Source organism: Podarcis raffonei, chromosome 4, assembly GCF_027172205.1.
Source record: "Podarcis raffonei isolate rPodRaf1 chromosome 4, rPodRaf1.pri, whole genome shotgun sequence".
Taxonomy (NCBI): Eukaryota; Metazoa; Chordata; class Lepidosauria; order Squamata; family Lacertidae; genus Podarcis; species Podarcis raffonei.
The window spans coordinates 21,535,546-21,552,030 of NC_070605.1; the positions used below are offsets into that span (position 1 = coordinate 21,535,546).

General features: G+C 44.3%; 1 protein-coding gene across 1 annotated transcript; it reads right to left on the reverse strand.

Annotated features, from left to right (window-relative positions):
* Positions 1–1,091: 1,091 nt before the first annotated feature.
* On the reverse strand, positions 1,092–13,729 carry LOC128412591 (interstitial collagenase-like). Its single transcript, XM_053385705.1, has 10 exons — positions 13,526–13,729; positions 12,189–12,433; positions 10,807–10,955; positions 10,568–10,696; positions 8,988–9,149; positions 7,316–7,427; positions 6,645–6,775; positions 4,257–4,416; positions 1,910–2,013; positions 1,092–1,421 (listed from the first exon to the last, which is right to left on the reverse strand). Exons 1-10 carry the CDS (start codon positions 13,643–13,645, stop codon positions 1,318–1,320), a joined length of 1,416 nt encoding a protein of 471 aa, XP_053241680.1. The 5' UTR covers positions 13,646–13,729; the 3' UTR covers positions 1,092–1,317.
* Between the last annotated feature and the right edge of the window lie 2,756 nt (positions 13,730–16,485).

Genomic DNA, 16,485 nt, shown 5'->3' on the forward strand with positions numbered 1-16,485 from the left:
AGAAAGTCATATGGATACTTCTGCATCAATGGGGAGACAGGCAGGTGTGAATCCACATTTTGCTCAGTTGTGGAGAAGCCTGATGTATCCTGCAGTCGCACAAATTTCTCCTAATAAGCATGTTTTTGTATGCAGTTTGGACAAACATGCACATTTCCACCTGTATGCGAATTCTTTTTTTGCACACTTTACCCCAGTGTATGCATTTTTGTAAACATTACTTGGTTGGAGAACTGTGTTGCAAAATCCAGTGAACTGTGAGTTTCACAAAGTGCAAATTAGGTAGGTTCCTCTTCAAATGTGAACTGAATTGAATTTATCCCCCATCCCTATGACCACATAACACCGGTCTTGAAAGACCTACACTGGCTCCCAGTACGTTTCCAAGCACAATTCAAAGTGTTGGTGCTGACCTTTAAAGCACTAAACAGCCTTGGTCCAGTATGCCTGAAGGAGCGTCTCCACCCCCATCATTCTGCCCAGATGCTGAGGTCCAGTGCCGAGGGCCTTCTGGCGGTTCCCTCACTGCGAGAAGCCAAGTTACAGGGAACCAGGCAGAGGGCCTTCTCGGTAGTGGCACCCGCCCTGTGGAACGCCTTCCCACCAGATGTCAAAGAGAAAAACAACTACCAGAATTTTAGAAGACATCTGAAGGCAGCCCTGTTTAGGGAAGCTTTTAATGTTTAATAGACTATTGTATTTTAATATTCTGTTGGAAGCCACCCAGAGTGGCTGGGGAAACCCAGCCAGATGGGTGGGGTATAAATTGTTGTTGTTGTTGTTGTTGTTGTTGTTGTTGTTGTTGTTGTTGTTGTTGTATTTCACCAGTGAATGAGCCATCAAAAAGATAACACTACAGATGGCAATTCCATACTGAGTTATCCTGTGATGATCAAGTGATGGCCAATCCAGTGAGGCACATAAATGTGTGAATCAGGTCAAAGAGTTGTAAAAGGGTGAACTTCTTCCTCTCTGACTTCAGAGAGTTAGCACTGGTTTTAGTAGGTTGGTTGTGAATCTATATGTGGTGTTCGGTTCAGAAAATCACAAAGGAAACGCACACAGTGATGTTCCTCATAACAAGTCTTTTATAGAAGAAGCAGAGTCAAATCTGTTACAACACAGTGGATTGCATAAGCACATTTAGGGCACGTTTTCCTCAGCCAAAATTTCTGTACGTTTGGGTGAGAAGATAATTCCACGTGCCATTGTTGATTCATCAGTTGACAGTAGATAAAGGAGGAATTGCTGTTTATAAATTAAGGTTAGGCACAACAGGAGTGCTAACTATTAATTAGAAAGCACTCGTTAAATGTTTTAACAGTTCAGCCAGCTGTTGCTCTTTTGAATGGGCGGAACAACGCTTTTACTCCGAGGATCAAACTGAGTCACCCGTCTTCCCCGGAAGAAATAGATGTAACCTAAGAAAGGAGAAAAGAGATAGGGATAAATGAAAAGGCGGGATAACAAATCTCTTTCAGAAGAAGTGAGCTGTGCTTGCAAAGGAAAGAAAAAAAGAAAGTTATGATTTCATGACTGTATCAAAGTTCAGGCAAAATTGTAAAACTGGAGTAAGTCCGGTCTTAGGGTATGTCTACAATGGTTCCTGCTCTTATTAAATTAATGTAGTGATTATTGCCTGAATCGGCAGCTGAGTAAGTATGAGGTTGCCAAAGTAGAAATCACTAAAAATATCCAGGAAAATCTGGATGTCAGCAGTGATTTTACCCAAAAAAGCTCAACCAACTTTAAAATATGCATCAAAACAAATCCATTAAAACAACACAGCAATTAATACATTTTAATAACACAATATATGAGATCCTGGACTATTCTTTAAGCCTTGCTGAGTTCCAGGTGAATCTTATTTCTACAATTAAAAAAGGCACCAATTTATTCCTTTACTTACCATTTTGCTGTATGGCAGCATCAATCTTTTTGCCAACTCCTTTGAAATCTTGGGCTATCAGCCTTGGGTAACCTGTTTCCATGGATTGTCTAATTTCATCATACCTGATCAAAGACAAGCATTGTTACTTGAAGCTAAAACAACCTAAATAGGTTTTATTCACAATTCACGGAAATACAAAGCTAAGGAAACTTCTCACTTCTATAAACAAGGCCATCAACTAGATTGATGGAAAGAACCATTAAAAAATGGGATGACGTACAAAAATAATGTCTCGGAAAACATTGTGACTATGAAAATAGGCTATGATTCCCAGCACCCTTAGCAAACTATAGTTCCCGGGATTCTTTGGGGGAATCGAACTCAGCAGTGGCCAGAGGATTGGAGAAGATCAGTCTACATCCCAATCCCAAAGAATGCTCCAACTACTGCACAATTGCACTCATTTCGCATGCTAGCATGGTTATGCTTAAATTATACAAGGCAGGCTTAAGCAATATGTGGACCGAGAACTCCCAGAAGTGCAAGCTGGATTTTGAAGGGGCAGAGGAACCAGTGACCAAATTGCAAACATCCGCTGGATTATGGAGAAAGCTAGAGAGTTCCAGAAAAACATCTACTCCTGTTTCATTGACTACGCAAAAGCATTTGACTGTGTCGACCACAGCAAACTATGGCAAGTTCTTAAAGAAATAGGAGTGCCTGATCACCTCATCTGTCTCCTGAGAAATCTCTATGTGGGACAAGAAGCTACAGTTAAAACTGGATATGGAACAACTGATTGGTTCAAAATTGGGAAAGGAGTACAAGAAGGCTGTATATTGTCTCCCTGCTTATTTTACTTATATGCAGAATTCATCATGCGAAAGGCTGGACTAGATGAATCCCAAACCAGAATTAAGAATGCTGGAAGAAATATCAACAACCTTGGATATGCAGATGACACAACCTTGATGGCAGAAAGTGAGGAGGAATTAAATGAAGGTGAAAGAGGAGAGAGCAATATATGGTCTGAAGCTCAACATCAAAAAAACCAAAGATTATGGCCACTGGCCCCATCATCTCCTGGCAAATAGAAGGGGAAGAAATGGAGGCAGTGAGAGATTTTACTGTCTTGGGTTCCATGATCACTGCAGATGGTGACAGCAGTCACAAAATTAAAAGATGCCTGCTTCTTGGGAGAAAAGCAATGAGAAACCTAGCCAGCAATTTAAAAAGCAGAGACATCACCTTGCTGACAAAGGTCCGTATAGTTAAAGCTATGGTTTTCCCAGTAGTATGTATGGAAGTGAGAGCTGGACCATCAAGAAGGCTGATTGCTGAAGAATCGATGCTTTTGAATTATGGTGCTGGAGGAGACTCTTGAGAGTCCCATGGACTGCAAGAAAATCAAACCTATCTATTCTTAAGGAAATCAGCCCTGAGTGCTCACTGGAAGGACAGATCCTGAAGCTGAGACTCCAATACTTTGGCCACCTCATGAGAAGAGAAGACTCCCTGGAAAAGACCCTGATGTTGGGAAAGATTGGGGGCACAAGGAGAAGGGGATGACAGAGGACGATATGGTTGGACAGTGTTCTCAAAGCCACAAACATGAGTTTGACCAGACTGCAGGAGGCAGTGGAAAACAGGAGTGCCTGGCATGCTCTGGTCCATGGGGTCACAAAGAGTTGGACACGACTAAACTATTAAACAACAAACAACAACAACATGTGTTTTACATGTGTTTTAAATATATGGCATCTATTGGTTCATCCTAAATACTAGGATATGTTCTTACAGATCGAACCTGCAACCTTGGGTTTCCTCAATGAAAGCAAGAAAAAATATAAATGCAAGTAAAATTAATATATAGTGGCCAAACTTTAAGAGTGACACATTAGGAAAAGAGAGTTTTCCGTTTGTATTTTTAAGCAGGCCCCAACCTAATTTGTACATCCTGGACTGATATACAGATCTGAATATTGTTATCCTTCATATTTCACGCTTTTCCAAATTTTTCAATAGTTTCAGCTCAAAAAAATGCATAAAAATGCATGTTTTAGGACAAAATGGGGTTAGAAAACTGTACACTGCAATTCCCATTCCTGCAATTTGTTTTAAATCCATATTTAAATATGTGTGTTATCATTAAATACTTATTTAAATATGCATTTAATAGGCATTTTGCAATAAAATACATATTTTATTTTGCAGTTGAATGTATTTTTTGTATCTATGCATTTTTTTAAAAAAAGTCACAGATAGATGTGGAAATGGGACAGGACAGACTAATGAATAAATGCTGGCAAAATCAACCAGACTGAAAACATCGCTCATTTGGAACTTCAGAATAGTCAAGCCATACCTCCAATACTTGTCATTTACAAAGAAATATGTCTTCCCAGATTCTGGATCGCTAAACGCGGCATCAATTCTCTTCACAGTATTTGGGAAGCCCAACTGGTAGATGCTCTTAGGGTAGCCGGATTCAATGGTATATCCATTTAGAGCCCAATATTTGTTTCCTGGGGGAAAAAAAGAGGGGTTAACATTCCATGTAATTCAAGGGAAACAGTTTTGTTTAAATAATTTTTTTTATAGGGAAACTGTTTTATGTTAGATGCCTCAGGAAGATTTGATAGAGAGTTAGGGTATATAAATATTTTAAGAATGAATGAATTAATGGTTACTGCTGGCTATGCTCATGTGATTGTATCCAAAGTGGCTTGGTATTAAAAGGTGATCTGAAGATCGAGTGCTAAATTATTGCTTTCTCCCTGTGTGAGAGAGATTGCATGGACTCTTCTGTCCTACTAAGCAGATGTGGCAAATATTAGAGGTTACTGCCCCCACACTTCTGCTGCGCTTTTCTGCTTGTGTGGTGGCACCTCGGTAAAACCACTTCTCACTATTTGTAGCAGAGTTTTCCCTGGAGACAGAGGACAAGAAGAGGAGTCATACTCAAATTCACAGTCAAGAGCTTGACTGGTTGCACAAGCATTTTCTGTTACTATTACAGTGGTACCTCGGGTCAAATACTTAATTCGTTCCGGAGGTCCGTTCTTAACCTGAAACTCTTCTTAACTTGAAGCACCACTTTAGCTAATGGGGCCTCCTGCTGCTGCTGCGCCGCCGGAGCACGATTTCTGTTCTCATCCTGAAGCAAAGTTCCTAACCCAAGGTACTATTTCTGGGTTAGCGGAGTCTGTAACCTGAAGTGTATGTACGGTAGCTTGAAGCGTATGTAACCTGAAGTACCACTGTATATACAAGCTATTTACATTCCTTCTTTATCTCTCCAGCACGGTATAATCTCAATCCAGTAATTAACAATCCTGACACAGCAAAACTCACAGTATCAGCAGCACACATTGTCTTACTTCCAAACTTGTTGTCAGAATGTGTGCTGACAGCATGTGTGTGTGTGCCTTCCTTGTGCGGAAATTGCAGCCTGCAACTTCCTCCCTTTATTTGCACCTCCGGCTGACACCAATCAAGCCTAGGGCACCACTCCTACACACTAAAGAAAATTCTGGAACCCTCTTTAAAGCTTCCAGGAACTTTTATCTGTTTCTTAAATAATGTTTTCCTAACAGCAAAACATTCCAACCCCCTGCCTTACACTGGGCTTGGCAAGGGCATTTCCCTTTACAGTGGTACCTCGGGTTAAGTATTTAATTTGTTCCGGAGGTTCGTACTTAACCTGAAACTGTTCTTAACCTGAAGCACCACTTTAGCTAATGGGGCCTCCTGCTGCTGCCGCGCTGCCGGAGCACGATTTCTGTTCTCATCCTGAAGCAAAATTCTTAACCCGAGGTACTATTTCTGGGTTAGCGGAGTCTTTAACCTGAAGTATGTAACCTGAAGCGTATGTAACCCGAGGTACCACTGTACTCGGTTCAAAGGAACATGGGGCTAGATATTGCCTTTCTTCTCAGTGGTGGATGAAGACAAACAGCAGCTATTTAACCTCCCTGAAATGCAGGTACAAACAACACTCAAGTGAAACATGTAACTCCTGACTGGAATGTGCAATGGTTCACCCCCCAAAAGTATTGTACTGTTCGAAAAGGTTTTTGGGAATGCTAGCTTTGATAGATGGAAGGAGCTAGTATTACAAAAACTATGGCCTTCCTAGCTTCCATTCTGCGATGTCGCTGAGAGTGTGTGAAGCCTTTGCTAAGCCTTGGCTAAGTCTGAAGGACATCAACGTGGCAGAACTTAGAACATGAAGGCCAAATTATATGAGCAAGTTTCGCTTGGTCAGGCTGCAATATTACTTGGGGTTCAGTTTCACAGAACCCAACAGAACTTACTTCAGGTAAGTATACGGTACGTAGGATAAGGCAGCCAATTAAATAAATACTGCCTACATACCCTAGGCTTTCACATAGCACCCTGAAGAGGCCATGCTGGCTGAGGAACACTGACCAAATGCATTTCAGTACAGTGGTACCTCAGGTTAAGTACTTAATTCGTTCTGGAAGTCCGTACTTAACCTGAAACTGTTCTTAACCTGAAGCACCACTTTAGCTAATGGGGCCTCCTGCTGCTGCCGCGCCGCTGGAGCCCGATTTCTGTTCTCATCCTGAAGCAAAGTTCTTAACCTGAGGTACTATTTCTGGGTTAGCGGAGTCTGTAACCTGAAGCGTATGTAACCTGAAGCGTATGTAGCCCGAGGTACCACTGTACTTATTCTGCAGCATAAACTAGTCCCAGCAATTTTGCAAGGGAATCGAAGTTCGCCACTCACCTTTAAAAACAATGAAGTTATCAGTTTCATAATTTTCATAGGCGGCTTGTATTCCAGATGGCAGATCCGGCCAGAAGGTACCGATGAATTCGAGCTGAACACCTGACTGGAAGTGTTTGCGCCAGAAATACCTAATTTGAAAACGTCGATGGAAACATGTAAGTGGCATCTCCAGAGAGAAAGACTCCAGTCTCAAACCCCAGAGAGCTAGTTAATGTGGACAATACTGAACTACATGGTCCAGAGCTCTGACTTTGGTCTGATGCTTTTCTCTGCATTTTATGATTGCATAATTCTATGATTCTGTTTTTGTGACAAAATGGCAGAATAAATCCAGACTATTAGCCAGATTTTGTGAGTTGTGGGGTGAAGCCACCATAGAGTGATCTGTTGTCTGTCTGTCTGTGTAAGAGAGAGTCACATAACACTGAATTGATCCATCATGACACATACAATTGAACCGATAGGTATGTGGTGTTGCTGTTTTTATTGTCATTTGTTTATGGCTTCTTATGGCTCATTTTGTTGTTACCTCGCCTCAAAATGCAGGGCCGAGAGTCTGAGCGCATGCTTTGGTACAGGTGGGGTGCTGGAGCAAGTCATTAGAGATGCAAGTCCTGTTTGGAGATGGAAATTTTGTTCAAATTGGTGTTTTTAAGAAAGCAACTTACCTGCCCTTAAAGAACAACATTTCTCCACGTAAGGTGGTGACAGCATCAAAAGTGGTGCTGGGGGCACAAGCTTCTGGTGTTTTGGGTCCTTTTACTGGGATATCAGGTTTTCCTAAATGGAAAGAAAAATAAAGGAAGCCTCATGTCAAGTGGATAATTTAAGCAATCTTAAACATATGGAAATACAGTAAGTAAGTAGTTAAGTTATTAAGCAAACAAGCAAGCAAGGTGATGTTCAGAGCAGCAGCATTCAGTGAAGGTTAAACTTAAAAAAAAAGCCTTTTGCTACAATGTAAGTAATTTTTTTTTGGCAAAGCAAGTCTCATTTTGATGCAACAAGGCATAATTCAGATGTGGGCCCAATCTATGCAAACCCTATTGAAATGAAGAGGACCTATGGCAAAACACCTCTGAATTGCATTCCATTTCCCTTGAAAGGTGCATCCACATTCCAGTAGGTTGTGGTCCACCCATCAGCTTTATTTATTTATTTAAAATAGGTTCACCAGCACCCTTCATCAAAACATCCCAGGGGCGATCTACGGAAGGGTGAATGAAATTAACTCGTGCAACATATAGATCCAATTTTAAACTATCACTGATCCCCAAAATGGCAAAATTCAAGGTTTTTTTTTAACCCCTCACAAAAAAACTATTTAAAAAAACAGAGCACAATTCCAAAACTCAAAAGCCTATGTGCCTACAAAAATCTTCATGCAGCACCGAGAAACTTGAGGTGCTGGCAGCAAATGTGCCCCCATGCCAGAAGTCATTCCAAAACAAGAGTGGGAAAGGCCTTCTCCTTTGTAGAAGCACAACATCAAGACAGATGGATGGCCACCTGTCATGGATGCTTTCCCTGAGATTCCTGCATTGCGAAGTGTTGGACTAGATGGCCCTTGGATCCCTTCCAGTGTGGTGTAGTGGTTAAGAGCAGAAGACTCATAATCTGGTGAACCGGGTTTGCTTCCCCGCTCCTCCACATGCAGCTGCTGGGTGACCTTGGGCTAGTCACACTTCTCTGAAGTTTCTCAGCCCCACTCACCTCACAGAGTGTTTGTTGTGGGGGAGGAAGGGAAAGGAGAATGTCAGCCGCTTTGAGACTCCTTAGGGTAGTGATAAAGCGGGATATCAAATCCAAACTCTTCTTCTTCTTCTTCTGACTCTACAATTTTATGATTCGATTATTCTTCCCTCTTTTGCAGAGAGAATTATGTCACACTTTCACAAAGGAGAGCAGCAGTGCCTCTCCAGAAGACCAGAAGACAGGGATGGGGAACCTCAGTCCTGAAGGCCAAACACAGCCTTCCAGCCCACTCTTGGGACTCCCCCCCCCACAAGCTACACCCCTTCCAAGCCACCTCCTCTCTCCCTAGACCAGAACCTCCTCTGAGATTGCGTCACATCCTCCTTGAGCAACAGGGACTCATGCTTGCCAATATGAGAAGATAGAGAGGACCAATTCTACTTCACCAAGTGAAAATTTACATTCTTTCACCTCTGGCCACCAGTGCCATGCTGCCCCCCCAAAAAAAGGTTGCCAAGAAGTAAATGTCGTTCTTGGAGTGGCAAATGTTCCCCACTCCCACCTTAAGGTACGGGCAGGCAAAACCAATTCCTTCATTTAAGAACACAAGCGTTTCAACTTTACGGTGATTTCTCTTAGCCTTACCATAGAGGGTTTGGATGCCATCAATATCGTCCTGGTTGAGCTGAAATGTGCGGGGGTCTGAGTATGTGTAGGAGGGGTACATCAGTGCCCCCTGGTCAGTGGAGTGAGACAGACCCAGAGCATGTCCGATCTCATGGGCGGCGACAATGAACAAGTTGTGCCCTGAAAAGGAGGTCATAGTTCCATTAGGGGGGAAACTAGTAGAAAAATGGTCAGATTATAGACTCCAGGCATGCTTTCACTGCTGCTCAGAGGATGAGCACAGGCTCTGCATATCAGGGTTGCAGAATGTGACCCAGCCACTGTGGTCTAGTGGCTAGAGCGGTGTTTCCCAACCCTGGGGTCTCCAGCTTTTTCCAGACTACAATTCCCATCATCTCTGACCACTGGTCCTGCTAGCTAGGGATGATGGGAGTTGTAGTCCAAAACAGCTGGAGACCCAAGGTTGGGAAACTTCTGGGCTGGTGTCGGACCAGGACCTGGGAGACCAGGGTTCAAATGCCCGCTTGGCCAGGAAGCTCACTGATAGGCTGATGGGAGTTGGAGTCCTTGGGCCAGTCACTGCCTCTCACCCCAACCCAGGGTCACTTTGGGCATTACCGGTAAATGAGGAGGGGGAGATTCACGTAAAGCACCTTGAGCTCCTTGGAGAAAAATAAAGGAAGGAAGGAAGGAAGGAAAGAAAGAAAGGAAGGAAGAAAGAAAGAAAGAAAGAAAGGAAGGAAGGAAGGAAGGAAGGAAGGAAGGAAGGAAGGAAGGAAGGAAGGAAGGAAGGCCAAGCTACATTTAACATGTCTGGCTTCCCCAGTGAGGGGGGCACTGCTCAGGATTGGGACCATGATGCATAGAGATGCTTTTTGACCCTTTCCCTGCTCCACAGTCCTGATGAAAATCACCCCCACCCCCCTGCTATTTGGCAGAAGAGGGAATCTCCTGCTGCGAACTGCCCTATGATCTTCGGAGGAAGGGCGGTAGATGCATTTAATAAATCAAATCAAAAATATTGTGTTTGGTCCAAAGGAAAATTCGATTGTAGGGCAGTTAACAGGGAGGAAATATTCATCAGAATGCCGGGGGTGGGATGGGGCAAGTGGGAAACTTTAATTTCCAGCATGTCCTAGCGCTAATCCTGATATCCTCCTGGGGGGTTGTTTTTAGGCAGAAGAGAAAGCCAAGTCCTGCACACGTTACATTCACGAATGCATTTAACATTGTGTGTAATTTAGCCTTAAATCCTATTGGGATGTGAATTAGTGTGGCTAAGTCCCTTTTGCATTGCTTTCAATGGGGCTCTCACTGCTGTGGAGAGGTAAGCTGCATAGGAGGGAAAGGGCTGGTCTAGAGCCTCCCCGAATCTCCTCAATGGTCACACTCTCATTCATAGAAATGCTTTATGTAGTGAAGAGTTCAGAATGAGGACACACTGTGCTCTGGAAGGATATAATCTGTTCCGCCAATCACCTTTGCCTGCCTTCGGGGACCTAGCAGAAACCAGCTGCTTATATCCTTGCGTCACCTATGCGCTGCGTTGTCTTTTTATACAGTTCAGTGCTGAGAAAGGAAGTGCTGTAAAATGGTACCTTGTGGGCCCCCTGCGGTCCAGGTTTCATCCTCATCAAAATGGACATCTCCTCCAATGTTGCTTCCTGGCTGAAAGGCATGTGCCAGTGTCCCACCAGGCCCATCGAAAGGAGAATTATCATAATGGTCTGAATATAAAACAATACATCATCATCATCATCATCATCATCATCATCATCATCATCATCATTATTAAAATTGGACATATGGTGACTTTGTTCTTGCACTGTAGGGTTACCTCCACGTTGAAAAGAGAGCTCTATATCTGCCACTTTATCCGTGACTCTTTTGAATTCCAAGGGTGCTGCCTTGCTCCAAACTTTAAATGCTGCCTCGATTGCCTTCTCCACATAGAATTCGTGCATATCTGGAGTATAGCTTACAATCCTTTCAAAACAAACAAACAAAAAAAGGCGCAAGGTCATTCCTTTAGGCCAGTGTTTCCCAAATGTGGGTCTCCAGCTGCTAGCTAGGGATGATGGGAGTTGTAGTCCAAAAACAGCTGGAGACCCAAGTTTGGGAAGCACTGCTTAGGCAACCAGAACATAGAATGAAACGGTATGTGGGACAGACAGACCACAATCCCCAGCGGTGGAGGCTTTCCCCAACCAGGTGCCATCCAGTGGTTTCGGATTACAACTCCCATCACCCCTGATCATGCTGTCTGGTACTGATGGGAATTGGAGTCCAGCCACATCTGGAGGGCATCAGATTGGGGAAGGCTGGTGTAGAGACACATTTGAATATGTCTTTCCATTTGACTTGTACATCAAAAGAAAGCAAAGCAAATACAAATAGCAGCCCAGTGGATGAGTCAAGCGAGTGGAGTCTGGTTACACACACACACACACACACACACACACACACACACACTAAGTGCAAAGACATGCCTGTCTACTTTGGCCCTAAGACAGGCGTGTCTTTGCACCTAATGTGCGCACTTTAAAGAAAAAAGAAAAGATTTATCACCTGAGTCTGCTAATTGCATATACTAGGGACATGCAGTGAACACAAGAGCCACCTTGTATCTATACCTGTAGCCTTTGGAAGCATCCCAATCTTTTTTCAAATCCACTCTGTGTCATTTAGATTTGACTCATTATTTGGAACCCAACTCGATCTGTTAATCTGAAGGAGTTTTGTCCCCACTGACTGCAATGATGCATCTAAGAATGGCTGTAACCTTCCCCCACTTTTAAACAAGTGGATGAAATTTGCAGGCAGCAGAGCCCAAATCTCCCTGATTTGCTGTGTGAGGGAGGGTACATGCACATCCCTAACACACACACCCCGCTCTCAATTGCAGTGGTAGTGTGAGTGAGTGTATACTTTCATGCATTCATGCTGTTTTTGCGGGTGTGTGTGTGTGTGTGTGTGTAAGCCTCGTTGCATAGCTCTCACAACCATGGCCATAGGCTATCATCCTAATACATGTGCTGCAATGGTTCTATGAAAATCAGGTCTTGCTGAGCCCAGTGAAATCTATAACCTTAGCACGCTGAACTCTGGATAGAACAGTAGGCAGAAAGTCCTAAGTTTACTCCTGAGCAAGTACATTGAGGACTGGAGCATTTCCTTATTGAAGCCGCCCACTCCTAAGGGAAACTCACAAACCTTTACCTGTATGTGATGTTCTTCCTGTCCCATTTGGGCTCCCCTGGGTTGAGGGTGAATTGCTCCACATCAGGGACGCCACACCTGTCCCTTTTCATCATTGCTATTGTTTCGGCATCAATCTTCCCGGTCACTCGTAGCCCGTGAAATTTCTGCATTTTCTTGAGCTTTTCTGTTACAGCGACATCGTCATCCATATTGATTGTGGCCACAGCCTCACCTTCAGGGCTGTAGAATTTACTTAAATAGGACTGCCAGGGGGAAACAGAGAAAAGGAGGGAGGGAAGGAGGGAGGGATGGAGAGAGATGCTTTTAGACCCTTTGTGTTTCCAATGTGAGATAAACAGAGTGGAAGTAATATTCAGCAGCCAATTCAGTCAGGTTCTAGATGTGGAATGGGAGTGGTGCCCAATCTTGGCCTTTTATGCAGTCAACAGAATATTTCCTGATATCACTGGCACATTGTCCTACCTTTTAAGCCCAGAGATTTATTTTTTTAAATGCACAGTGAAAATCCAAGCCAGCTAAATAGGTATGACTCTTAGAATCAACCAATATCTGACTTTTCCAAGTAGTATGTCGATGATGGGAGTGTCAGATGCTGTGTAGTGTGTGTGTGTGTGTGTGTGTGTGTGCGCACTCTACTATTGTGGGTGCTGCAGACCCACCCAAGTAGGTGACGAATCACTGCCAGTGGTCCTTCTGCTGGTGACAACCAATGACAAGCCCCCCAAATCCCTGATGTCTATCATAAGCATTAGGGGAGGGTTGGATGTAAGGGTAAAATGCCCCCAGCACTGGAGGAATGTAAGGTGGCAATCTGTCAGGGATGCTGTTGTTGCATTTGGCACTCCAGATTGAGCAGCAGGTGGTCTAGATGACTGTCAAGACCCCCTTCCAGCTCTGTGATTCCATGCACAGAGAGGAAACCGTGTGCATATTGTCCTGAAAGCCTTAGAAGAAGGGCTAGATTCGAACATAAGAAGAGTTTGGATTTGATATCCCACTTTATCACTACCCAAAGGAGTCTCAAAGTGGCTGACATTCTCCTTTCCCTTCCTCCCCCACAACAAACACTCTGTGAGGTGAGTGGGGCTGAGAGACTTCAGAGAAGTGTGACTGGCCCAAGGTCACCCAGCAGCTGCTTGTGGAGGAGCGGAGAAGCGAACCCGGTTCACCAGATTACGAGTCCACCGCTCTTAACCACTACACCACACTGGCCCTCAATAAAATAGGAGCGCCAAAGAGCCCTCCTTTTTTAATTAGTCCTGGCACGACAACAAGAAGCAATAGCACAGAAAAGTGTGTTTTTGCTCAATGAAACTTTCGAAGCGAATATTTACCTTAACAAGCCTGGTGTTCTCATCCTCGTTGCCTTGACCCAGTAAAGCAGGAAAAGTGGAAGATGTAATGATGAGCAGCAGGAATGGAAGAAGAAGTAGATTCTTCATCCTTACAGCCATGGTGGTGTCTTCCTTGCCTGTAGAGAAAATTGTTTCCCTTTGTTTGTTTGTATTATTAGCGGGATCTCCCCGATTTATATAGCAGTTCACAACTTCCCTCTGCTCTGACTCATCGTCTGCTACAACATCCTCTGATTAGCAACTGGAGAAGGGCTCATCATTGAGCAATGGTACCATCATGGCTGTTTTCACAATGCCTTAGACTGGGTAATTTTTTAAAAAAAGAAAAGAAAAGGGAAGATGTTTTGCTCAGTGTCAGAACATGCTGGGATGATCAGATATTTCTGTTTCATTTTACTCCTCATTTTTCTGGCCAAGATCATTTCGGCTCTTTCTGCATCAGTTTGCATTAAAAAAATTAAAAAGGTCACCTTTTTAATTTGACTGGTATTTGACTGCATTTTAAACAACATTTTCCCTAATATGGTTCCTACTATAATGCATGTTTGCACATTATGTTCATTGCAGGTGCATATTGAACTTCCTCCTTGACAATGCATTTTTGTGTATGTTTTCATTGTTGGAGAAACTGCATTGAAGAATTCGGATGGGTACAGATTTTTAAAAACCCAGTTGCATTTCAGTTTCAGGAGGCATGAATTAGATAAATCCGCATTGAATTCCCCATCCCCCATAGGAAAGTTTAATGACAGGAATTGGCATGCCTCATCTCTCATCTTTGACATAGGGCCGGCACACCCGTGAGGCAAGGTGAAGCAGCTGCCTCAGGCAGCAGGCTCCACAGCGGCAGCCAATCCAGCCTCCAAGGAATGCTTTGCCTGGTGCTCCTGCTGCCGCCGTGGTAGCAGCAATGGCTTTGGTGCACTCCTTGGAGGTTGGATATGCTGCCTGCTCAGCAGTCCCACCAATGCCATGTCTACAGAGGCCTCTTGGTGAATGGGAGATGCTGCTGGTCTAATCACATCCCTAGGGAGGAAGTGGGGGGGGGGGACTGACCTCTGGAGTCTCATGGGGTCTGTATCCACACATTATGATCCAGAGTGGGGCCCTTTCCCCTCCACAGCAGCCTTTGATTCCCACTGCAACCATATGGTCACTGGCAGAGGAAGAGGACTGCGGGGGGAGCACACCACCCCCGGCACCGCAATCCCGGTGGGGTGCCATCACAGCACGACACGCCCCCAGGATGCATGACACGCCCCTGTAGGCGGCGCCCCCCACCCCCGGGATGTGCACCAGCCCCACCCCCTCCTGCTCTCCACCCCCTGGAGACGCTCCGCCACTGAATCTGGTAAAGTTGATTTGATTCCACCCCTTGTTCCTGATGTGGATCTTCACTCATCCCTGCTTCCCTGGGGACCCCACACCATTTTGTGGGTAGCCTCAGGTGCCAAAATGTCCTGGGCCAGCCCTGCTTTAACATGCTAGCTTTCTATGTGCAGAGGAAGCAAGAAGCATTAATGCATATGATCTGGCTGCAACTGCGGCCTGCAACAAAACGCTGCTGTGCTGAAGCGTCCTTCATGATATTCCCTTATTCCTTATGACTGTTATACAGTGGTACCTCGGGTTAAGTACTTAATTCGTTCCGGAGGTTCGTTCTTAACCTGAAACTGTTCTTAACCTGAAGCACCACTTTAGCTAATGGGGCCTCCTGTTGCTGCTGTGCCACCGGAGCACGATTTCTGTTCTCATCCTGAAGCAAAGTTCTTAACCCGAGGTAATATTTCTGGGTTAGCGGAGTCTGTAACCTGAAGCGTATGTAACCCGAGGTACTACTGTATTCAGTAAGCATGCTCAGTCCACAGTGGGCTATTTTGAAGTTTTCCCCATTAGTTTTCTTTTCCTTAAAAAAACATTGTAAATATATACAAGATGCTTGGCATTCTCCTAAGTCTTCAGATGCCTCCTTTGTGTGGGGTTGTGCAATTTTGCCTACGTAAGCAATGCCACCCATGCCTGAAGTGTAGAAGTAAAGAGTATGTATAACTAGATAGGGACAAGCAGTGGAATGTGGCTGTAGGGAGATATTCTAAGAGGCACTTAAGGACATGACTTATTACTGTTCTGTTCTTCATTTTAGTATAAAAATGTACGTATGAGAGAAGATAAGAACATCACCCCCTTTAAATTATTGGGCTGTATCCAGTGCTAATCCTACTTGGAGTACATAGAAACGGAAAGAACTCTACAAACAAAGGAATAAATGTACTGGCAAAACGAGTGGCAAAAGATGGATGTTTTTCATTCTTTCAACACTTCCAAGGTGACTGTGATTAGCCTTGCTCTAGGTGCTACTTAGGCGTGGGGTGACTTGGTCTGGCGGAGTGGGGCCCAGAGAGTTGTGAGGAGGTGCAGTTGCATCTTCTCTTGCGGGGTGGCATTTTCTGCAAGATCTTGTGAGAGGAGGGAGGCGTGAGGCCTCTAAAATGCCTCATCCATGTGGCATCCCAACCACCCCCCCTCAGTATTAGAGCCTCACTGGGCTATTGGTAGTCAGAGCTGGAAAATATTTTTCTCTCCCAACCTTAACTGGTCCCTTAGTCCCAATTGGTTGAGCTTTTTTTGGCAAAATTCTTGAGCTTTTTTTTTTTTTTGGCAAAACTGCTTTCGACACTGCCTTCAGACTGCCGGCTATGTCCAGGAAATTCCTTTCGGCGGGTTTGTAAAGGGACCTGACGGAAGGATTGACCATAGCATGCCCTAACCTTGAATCTCTCACCCTGATCACCCAATGAGACCCTGGACACCTGACATGCACCATGCCAATACTCAGCACTGGCTGATTTCCATGAAAGGGGTTTTGGGCACTTCTGAACCCTGGCGGAGGGCCATTCCATCAGCAAGGGTGGGTGGATTGTGAAACAGGATCCTTGCCC

What these genes read in the sequence shown, in the direction of transcription:
- LOC128412591 (XM_053385705.1), bottom strand. Translation starts at nt 13,645, where the DNA reads ATGGCTGTAAGGATGAAGAATCTACTTCTTCTTCCATTCCTGCTGCTC. An exon ending in GCTCTCTTTTCAACGTGGAG is followed by an intron (nt 10,697 to 10,806) that starts GTAACCCTACAG and finishes TTTTATATTCAG; the next exon opens with ACCATTATGATAATTCTCCT. An exon ending in GACCGCAGGGGGCCCACAAG is followed by an intron (nt 9,150 to 10,567) that starts GTACCATTTTAC and finishes CCTCCTTTTCAG; the next exon opens with GGCACAACTTGTTCATTGTC.